This window comes from Typha angustifolia, chromosome 8 (genome assembly GCF_048772165.1).
Source record: "Typha angustifolia cultivar Huaian chromosome 8, ASM4877216v1, whole genome shotgun sequence".
NCBI classification, from domain to species: domain Eukaryota; kingdom Viridiplantae; phylum Streptophyta; class Magnoliopsida; order Poales; family Typhaceae; genus Typha; species Typha angustifolia.
In genome coordinates this window covers 6,523,849-6,533,671 of record NC_133246.1, presented here as the reverse complement: position 1 = coordinate 6,533,671, position 9,823 = coordinate 6,523,849, and the positions used below count along the sequence as shown (strand labels likewise).

Genomic DNA, 9,823 nt, shown 5'->3' with positions numbered 1-9,823 from the left:
GATCGCTACTCATCTTACTTCTTTATTGAAGAAAGACTTTTTTAGGTGGGCAGATGAAGCTAGACTTTTTTAGATGGATAGATGAAGCCACTATAGCCTTTAAAAAATTAAAAACATCAATGATGACAACACTCGTTTTAGCGCTACCAGACTTCACCAAAGAGTTCATTATGGAATATGATGCGTCGGGTGTTAGCATAGAAGCTATATTAATGAAAGAAGAATGTCCCATTGCCTATCTTAGTAAGACTTTATCATAAAAATCTCAACAATTATCGACTTATGAAATAGAGATATTGGCAATTCTGCATGCGGTGACAAAGTGGATGCCTTATTTGATCGGTAGGTGATTCATTATCCGAACCGATCAAAGGAGCTTTCCATACTTTATGGGACAGCGCATACACACTTCGGCACAGCAGAGATGGGTCACAAAATTGCTGGAATATGATTATGAAATCTAATACAAAAATGGAACTGAAAATAGAGCGACAAATGCACTATCATGCCAACCCGATACCGCCGAGCTTGTAGCCTATTCATCTCCTACATTTCCCTTCCTTGGCGAGCTGAGGTATGCATATACATCTGACCCAGATATTTTGAGATTCGAGAAAATTTGAGAAAATTTGGACAATCTATAAGTTTCCCAAAGTAATAATAATAATAATTAATAATTAAAAAAGAGTCCGGATGTATGTATTTGCATCAGACTCTAAAATGTGATTTGCTCCATATTTGGAGCCTTTGGGCTATAAAATATAGAACTATCCATTGGAGATGTTGAAAACCCCAAATAGGTATCATTGATGAGGCTATGCACAAAAAAAAAAGCCAATCACTGGAAATTAGAGATACCATGATATAAAGCAGACGATTTCAACCTAAAATTAAAAGTTATAATTTCAAACTAAAATTCAAGTAGTGACAACTATGTTGTTGGGTAGATGATGAGCTTGCGGCCTGGAAACTGTATGTCAGATGTAATGGAGGATGATATGGCCAAAGATTCATTACCATTTAAGATATTTAAGTACTAGAGTGACCAACACTAAAACCCCTCGAGATAATATATTTAGTAGCCAATACAAGAGGTCCAACAAGAAACCAAATTTATTCTCCAATAATAGAATCATCACTAATCTTCATATAGCATGACCATAAATAATTCCACATGTAAAGAGAGGATAGTTACCTTCTTGAGCAATTTAATAGTTCAGAATAATTGTAGATTATTTTCCTAGTAATCACAAGAAACCTAATTTTGAGCACGATGGTTTTTATTGAAGTAAACAGCAGATGACAAGATCTTAAAAAGAGAAAGAAACTAAATAAGACATTTGATATATTGATATTAATGCTTGTTCTCCTACTATAGAAAGAATCATTTTTCATATAACATAAATATCTCCCGGTTACAGAAATTCTAATGAAGATATTCAAACAATCTACTCCCATTTCCAGTTTACAACTCTATTTCCTCTAATAAGATTGGAACTGGTGAAAAATAAGTGCTTTCAATTGTCAGCTGCTCTTCTGCAGTGGCCCCAGCAGAAGTGAAAAATGGTGAGATTCCTACTTTGTGCAATTTTCCCTCCTGATTAGCTGGGAACACATTAACTTACATGTCTGTATGTTCTCCTGGAATTGACCTGCAAGATAAAAGTATCAACGGTTGTACTTTTGAATATTCAGAAAATCCAAGTTGATCACAATGCAAGATGGTAACCACTATTTACCAAGTAAATTTGAAGATTAGAAAATGTTTCTGAGCGGTAACTTTTAGTGATTTGAATAATTTCACTAAGTGCTTCCCTGGGATTCTCCCAGATAGCCAGGTAGCAGTCAGTAAGAAAAAGGGGAAAAAAACTGCTGACCGAAATCCCAACCAACTCAAAAGATGCCAACAATGTAGTGACAACCAAATGAGAAGTCAAGAAGCCCGATATCTACATTTCTATATTACTTCAATTAATATATACAAGCATGACTGGCCATGAAAAATCGCCAGCTAATGCTCACTTGTATGTACATATATTATTCTCGGACCTGCAGAATTACATTCTCCGGGATTACAAATACAAATCATTCTAAAATCCAATGCATAAATTCTTTATGATGGTATGACTGAGGTACTCGAGTTACATCTCATGAAGGTCTTGAGATTACATCAACGTCATCAGCATAATGTTCAATTCAAAGTTCAAATTCAAATAAACAGTTCAGTAGATGGATATAAATTTACCTGTTGATTCTTACAAGGAACAACTACTATCATCAATGCAGTTAGCATCATTAACAAAGCCAAACTCACAAACCAAAGACAAATGATCGCTAGCCCATTTCTGCACAAGAACAAATAAGAAACTGAAGAGTTGGAAGCAAGCAAAAAGACAAAGGAGATCTAAACAATAACATGACTTTATATCCACTGCCTTGAAAAGGCCTCAAAAACATGGGAAGGGTCCGCAAAGACCTCTTGCAGAGCGTCCCTAGTATTCTAGTCAGCTAGTGATGTTTATAAGCCCATGATGTACCAGTATGTATAACCTTTGATAGCTGATGTTACATATTTTAGAGGCTCATTAGAGAAACTTGTGAAGTATTCAATGTCCTGAAGTCATAAAATTAATTTTCGGGGCATTATGGTGGCGTTTCTTTTAGGTCCAAGGATTTATTTGAATCTGGTTAGGGAACACTAACCATATTTAGTAACCAAACGATAGTTTATCTCTGACCATGTTCAAAATGTAAGGAAGAATTAAAATAGGTTTAAGTTTGAATTATTCTCAAATTATAAATTTACCCCTGAAATTACTTGCACTTATCTTTTACAAATTCAATAATAATATTTTCGAATTAACATCCTTAATTTTTCATCCAAAATTAACATTTTTCCAATTTCATGTCATATCAAAAGTAAACCAGCAACCACATTTGTAGGTATCTATATTGGTATTGAAGAGGATAGTAGCATAGCAGATTCTAAAACATAGAATATATCTGGTGGCTTATGTTCAGACAAATTAACAGGCCACATTGAAGGAGAAACACTTCATTCAAGGAATCATCATGTGAAGATCAATAACAGACAATGCACTTAATCAAGTAAAGATCTAGTTGCCAAGGATGTAGCAAAATCTCCAGCATTTAAATAAATGTGATCATTCAAAGCATCAACTTGTAAAAAGAAGGTCAAAAAGATTTTCTCTTCAAGGATATTAAAAGAAAAAAAGCCAAAAATATTATTATCTAACAGATTAAGCTTTTAGAATAATTAATGAGTTCAAATGATATCAGAGCATAAGGTCCTGAGTTCAAATCCAGTCAAGCCTACTTTATCAATTAAATAGAAAAACATCTCCACCCATTTACATCAAGTCCACTTCTTGATCTTATCAAAAATATTTTAAGCTCAAAAGTGAGAGGAACTGTTAGAAAAGATGAATCACGGTTCTCAAACAGCTTAAATTTTTAGAGCATGACAAGTTAACAAACTGGTTCGTCTGTTATCAGTAACTGATTGAATGAACAAGATGGTTTTCAAGAAGCGACTTTGTCAGCGTAAATGACATGCCAACAACTAGCTTAAGGTCAGAACTACAATTCAAGGATAAACTTCATCTATGAGAAGAAGAAGAAAATAAAAATTTATTTCAATCTAGAGGTGTTAACAACAATTGATTGTCAATCACACACGTCACCAGTGCAGCAAGGTAGCTCGAGGACCTTGAAAATAGTCTTAAGATTGCATATCAGGTTGTAGTTCCACCTTTCGGTACACGCACATCAACTTTTTAATCTTTCTTTAAATACTTCTGTTGACGGTCACAAAGAAATCATTGTTAGAAGTCAAATGACCATCATAGGGAATTTGTGACAAAGTGGTTCAGTCACTTTCATATGGCCAAATGAGGTTGGCTATGTGCAGCTTAACTGAAAAGGGGACATAACATTCTAGCCTAAAACCACCTAGATGGAAATTTAAAGCTAATAAATACCTTATTCACAGAATGTGGACAGCCTCGTTCCAGGTTAACTCAAACTAACAATTGGCTAGTTCAATTGACCAAATATATAAAATATATCCAGAAAACTAAAAAGGAACAGAAGTGAGACTCGGATTAAACCAATTTAAAGACCAGTGAGTTCAATGTGCCAAAAGTGTCAAACTGCAATTTGACCTAAAATTTCAAATTGGCTTCAATGGAGCTTTAATACCTGTATAAAACATACATATACATGTCTGCCCCATTCAGCCCTGCATGAAACTTCTACCTAGTTCCTTCAGATAATAACTACATAATATGTAATAACCAAAATTAAAGAAAATGTTGCTTGCATTGCATGTGTGTCCTTTTCCCTCCCTCTTAATTGTTACACAACGAGGGAGATGGGCATGAGTCTTCCGGTCGAGTTCAGTGGTTAACAAATCAAATAAACCCTAAAATTTTTCCTTTTTATAAAAACCCTGGCTAGCCCTACTCTCCTCTTTACACAGCTGTCATCACCTTCTTCATATTTTTTTTTTTTTTTTTCTAACTTCGTTGGAGCATGTGTTGCTGGAATCTGGCCACTGAAGCATGCGGAGCGATTGAAGACCATCTCTCAGACTCACCTATGAGTCCTCTTCCATCTCATGCATTTATATTTAGCTTAATAAAGTACATAGTTGTGTACCTGCATTTTCGTGATTGTGGCTTCGTCCCTGAAGTGCATTGATAAGCGACTTCGATTTTCGTCATCTTGCAAGTCCAAAAGTTTTGCGCTGTTGACCTTGTGAAATTGGTGCTTTCTTTTGGAGCCATCGTGGCTCAGACCACCGTAGGAGTGAGCTCCATGGCCACCAACCATGGAATAGTGACTGTTTGCCATTTGTCGTCAGCCGCCTCAACCGACCTCGCTCCACCTTGTGTGAGTTGCATTGATAAAGAGGGCTGTTTTGGCGTGGCTGATTGGATTGATGATAAAGGGATCGCCGGTAGCCATCCTTTCGTTGTTGTTGATCCCTTTGTGGGAAAAGATAAGGGCTTTGGGCTCAGCTCGAGTGAGTTATGCTTTTGGGTTTCGAGTTTCGAGCTTCAGATTTGATTTTGAGTTGGTTAGACCAACCCAATCTGATTGCTATTTGGTTTAGGTTTGGACTCTTGGGCCAGCACATATGAACTAAATGAACCAGTCGCAGCCCAGTCTAATTTATTAGGGAGGACTAGGCCTTGGGCCCAATCCATTTGCTGTAGTTGGTAGGCTGTGAGCTAGCCGCAGCACAGCCAACTTTTTGGGCTTCGATTTAGACTCAATTTAATTAGATGTTAATTTTAGAAATTCTATTTATGGTTAGATTAAAATATAAATTTGTTTATTATTAAAGGTAGCAATTTTTCCTCACACCTAGATAAGAATTTGAGTTATTCCATTTGGACCTCAAGTGAGTAGATGCACAAAAAAAAATTATTTGTCTCGTACTTCGTACTATTATGCTATCATGTTAGCTTCGTGCAATATCATTATATTATCTCTGTGCAATACACATCATATTATTTTTGTGCATTATCATTCATTGTGCAATTAGCAAATATATTGATTATGAGTAGCTAGACAAAAATTGTGGTAGATATGACATAGAGAACACTTTGGGTATAGATTACTTCGCAACTTTCTATGGTAACTCGAGTTTACTTGAAAGTCCACGGAACATACTCATTTTAGATTATTGGTATGACTCTCTCAGGTATTCTGGTCTCAAGATATATCAAAAGACTTTATAACATAGTAACTCTAATCAGATCAACTAAGAGCAAAAAATCTAAGCATCATCTTGAGAATCACTTAATTAATGTGGATCCATGGGCATAATCGTTTCATATAAATCAGAGGTCAAAATGAAAAGATATAAAAATAGTGAAGTAAGGTTAAATCGGAGCAGATCGGTAAGTCGAAAGATGGCAAACGGCCAAAGGTGGTGGTGGACTGCCGTATAGTAAGGTAGCTCGTGGTGAAGGATGATGGCTAGGGTTTGGAAACTTTGGATGTTCTATAGCTATAACCTAACATCTATATTAAAAGATAAAGATGATAAAAAATATTTGGCTAATCTGAGATTCATTCGACGATAATTATCATCTCACAATCACTTTTATTTATAGGAGTAAAGTCCTAGTGGATCGGATTTACATACAGACTATCCGCTTTATTTGAAATTTAAAGTAATAAGATAAATCTAACTAACTCAATTTAACTTGAATTGACTCAACCGACTTGACTGACTTAACCTTACATGATCGAATCGTAACATTTAATATAATGAAATCTTAAGCATGTTATTAATTACTATTTGGTTTATCATAACTTGTACCTTATTAATATTATTATGAGCATGATTAGTATTGTCTATGAATTATAAATTGATGAGCATTGGGTTTTAAGATCATTATGCTTACAAATTATAGATTTTATTGGCTTTTGGGTGGCACTGAGCTAAAATTGTTAGCTTATAAACTCTTTATTAACATTTCTCAAACCTGGTCCATCCTCCGTGTGCTCCCCTATGCCTCCCTAGGGTCTATCCACATGTAGTCAGCCACCTACCACCCTAAGATGCGGCCCTGCTTAGCCCAGATACGCCGTCCATTAGATCAGGTCCGACCTGTGCAAACTTTTAGGTCAGCCAAGAGCTGCGTTCATGTCAAAGCCCTAAATCCTTCCATCCTTGAGCCGTGTCCTACCTTAACTATACCAAGGGTTGTCCCACCTCCCATAGGCCACCAATGGCTTACGGACTCACCACCAATAGGCCGAGACACTCTTAAACTAGATCAGCCTTGCACGTGGACCCAGGCCAAACTGAGCCACCTTTTTATTTTGGCCGGCCTAGCCCTAGTCAGCTACCACCAAGCACCGGCCACATCAGGGTATAGATCATGATTCTGAACATGATTCCCAATACAGGTCATCACACAATCTCCGTTGGTCGGGTCGTTTGTCCTCAACTACTGACTCCAATAGCTTTCCTATCTATTAGATTAGAGCTCATTGTCTTACTCATATTAGCATACTGCCATCACAACATTGTGACATTTTCCTTGCTTTGCTTGATAAATGAGGGATCTAGAAAGATGAAGAGAAAGCCTAAAAGCACATGCATTCATTTGGAATGACTTGAAAAGCATATAATGGTAAAAAAGAAAACGAGATGATCACCAGCAAGAAACAAAATTGATCATCAAATATGTCTGTTTAACCAAACAATAAACTTTGTCTAATGGATTTACATAATGATATTAAAAAGTCTCTATGGAAGCTTTATTGTATCTTAACTTCAAGAAGCCTACTTTATAAGATGAATTTGTTGAAATATGCATATCTTAAAGGCAATCTAGGTGTAACACCCCAATTAATAAAAATAAATAAAAAAATTTCCCTGACGCACGCGCCGTGCGTCACAAAAGCCTGCCCCCCCAGCGTCCTCTCTTCTCCTTCTTCTTCCCTTGCCGTGCACGCCACCTTCCCCATCTCCCTTATCCCCTTCCCATCACCGCAGCCACCCCGATCCTCCCCCCTATTTCCTCCTCCACCGCATTACCTCTCTCCCTCTCTTGCGGGTTGCCGACGAAGCCGAGCGCGCGGATTGCGGTAAGTCTCAACCTCGTTGTTAATCTTGCTAGCTAGCTTCTCTCCCTCTCGCGAACGCCCTCGGCGACCGCGGCCCCGTATTCGGCCGCCGGTCCGAGGGCTACGTTAGGAGAAGAGAAACCCTCCCTAGTTGGGCTTCGGGCCCTTCGTGAAGGGAGGAAGGTTTCCCCCACCCCCCCCATGGCCGCCGGCCATGGAGCGCGGCCCGCCGCCGTCGGGCCCTCCTCCCCCTTTTCTTTTCTTCCCCTCTTCCTTTTCTTTCCCCCTACCACCCGTCGGTCTCGTGGCCGTGCCGCCGGCCTCGTGCTGCGCCGCCGGCCTCGTGGCTGCGCCATCGGCCTAGTCGCTGCGCCGCCGGCCCTATGGGCCTTCCCCTCCCCTCCCTCTGTCTCTTTCCCTTGGAAGGGAAAGGCATGCGAGGGTGGGGGTGGTTTAACCCCCCACCCACACCCCTGCTGGGCTACGGCTTAGACTGCAGCCCACGAGACTTGTGGGCTGCGGTCCAGCCACAACCCATGAGCCCTTCCAGTGGTGGGCTGCGGTTCTGACCGCAGCCCATGGACCCGTAGGGCCTATGGGCTGCAGGTCAAACCGCAGCCTATGGAGCCCGTGGGCTGCAGTCCATAATATTATGAGAATGTTAATGTAGCATAAGCATTAGTGTGATAATGCTCTACATGTATCCTGTATGGTATACCCTTGCATAAATGTACATTTGTTGTGAATATAGAATGTAACGATCATGATGACTATGCCATGCTTTATACACTTATAGACACTGCACCACTTCCACCTATCATTAGTAGTCGAATTCTGACTAGGCAGTAGTACCCTTACTCAGCCCAAGGTTAAGAGTAGAGTGTATCTTATATGATTATACTATTAGCGGCCTACACCTGAGGTCGGGAGCCTATGTGGCATTCAGGTAGTTATACTGTATAGTCAGAACTAGATTATGATGATAGAAGAACATGATTGTGAGGCGGGGATATAACTCTAGCGGTACCCGACGCAGGGTTAGAGCGTCTGTTGATGAGCCTAGGGCTCCCGATTCTCCCGCTGAGGGCGGTGATAATTCAGAGAAAGTGAGATATGGGCTTACGATCGGGGTCCTTAGTTTGATGGCCATAGACAACCGGTCACATGTAATGTCGCCATATACGTGTAGGTGGCATTACCGCTAGATGTGTATATATCCTCCTTCGATGTATGAAATGATGGATAATTATGTGATGGATGATTGTTTCTTGAGAGTATTTACCCTGTGTGGTGAATAGCTCGGTGAGCGATGATAAGTATGATTAATACTTTGGTAGGCATGAAATGACTAAATTACTATTTTATTGCTATGCATAACATGTAAACCCTATGATTGAGATGTGTACGAATAAGAGATTGTATCAAGCTTTATATCTGTGTGGACTTATCATGATACGTTTAGGAACTAGCATGTTCCAAGATAGTGACTAGTAGTCTTTATCAATTGCATTGATTTAGTAATTTGTGGTAAGTCATTTCAACAAGCATATTGTTATTGTTAGCAAATATAGGCATACATTGGATATACACATGTGATTTCATTATTTTAGATTGTATAGATCCTACTCGCTGGGCTGTAAGCTTACCACCTCATAGTGGCATTATTTTAGAGCTAGGGGACGCAGGTGTGGATAGCGAAGAGTAGCTGCCTTTCTTTTTCAGTATGTATGTTAGTTGTATTAAGCCCCTGCGAGGGCGTTATGATGATGTTGTATTTTGAACTTTAGCATTGTATTTTGGATGTATATTTGGAAGGCTTGTTGTGGCCTGTGGAACTTGTATCCGGACTCTTATAGTTGAGTTTATTTATGGTGAAATTGTGCTGTTGTGTGCCTTGTGAAATTCTTGTACTGACAGGTCATGTAATGCACCGTGTGGGGAGATTTACCTACGCGGTTTACACGTGTATTTGGAGGTTTGGGTGTTTCACTAGGAAATTATCGATGATCTACAAATTAACCTTCATTTCTAAATGGATTTACCCTGTAGAGTGTAGACTAAAACTGTAATACGGAGACATATCTCATTACACTTCACAACATTTTTCTAATGAAATGATTTATGCATAAAACCATAGCTTCAACACTAGCATGGCTTGCATCACTCTAATTTTCAAATATAAAAATATACTAGCCTTTTCAGGTTGGCTGTT

At 38.9% G+C, this 9,823-nt stretch overlaps 1 protein-coding gene across 3 annotated transcripts in view; it reads right to left on the bottom strand.

Moving 5' to 3' along the window:
• Window positions 1-1,319: 1,319 nt before the first annotated feature.
• LOC140764302 (carbon catabolite repressor protein 4 homolog 5-like) overlaps window positions 1,320-9,823 on the bottom strand; it is a 30,450-nt gene continuing 21,946 nt past the window's right edge. For all 3 annotated transcript variants that reach the window (XM_073102786.1, XM_073102787.1, XM_073102788.1), the window contains exons 14-15: window positions 2,246-2,345; window positions 1,320-1,652 (exon numbers count right to left, since the gene is read on the bottom strand). In XM_073102786.1, the coding sequence (XP_072958887.1) occupies window positions 2,256-2,345 (90 nt within the window). In that variant the 3' untranslated portion in view covers window positions 1,320-1,652; window positions 2,246-2,255. The remainder of the gene's footprint in view (window positions 1,653-2,245; window positions 2,346-9,823) is intronic.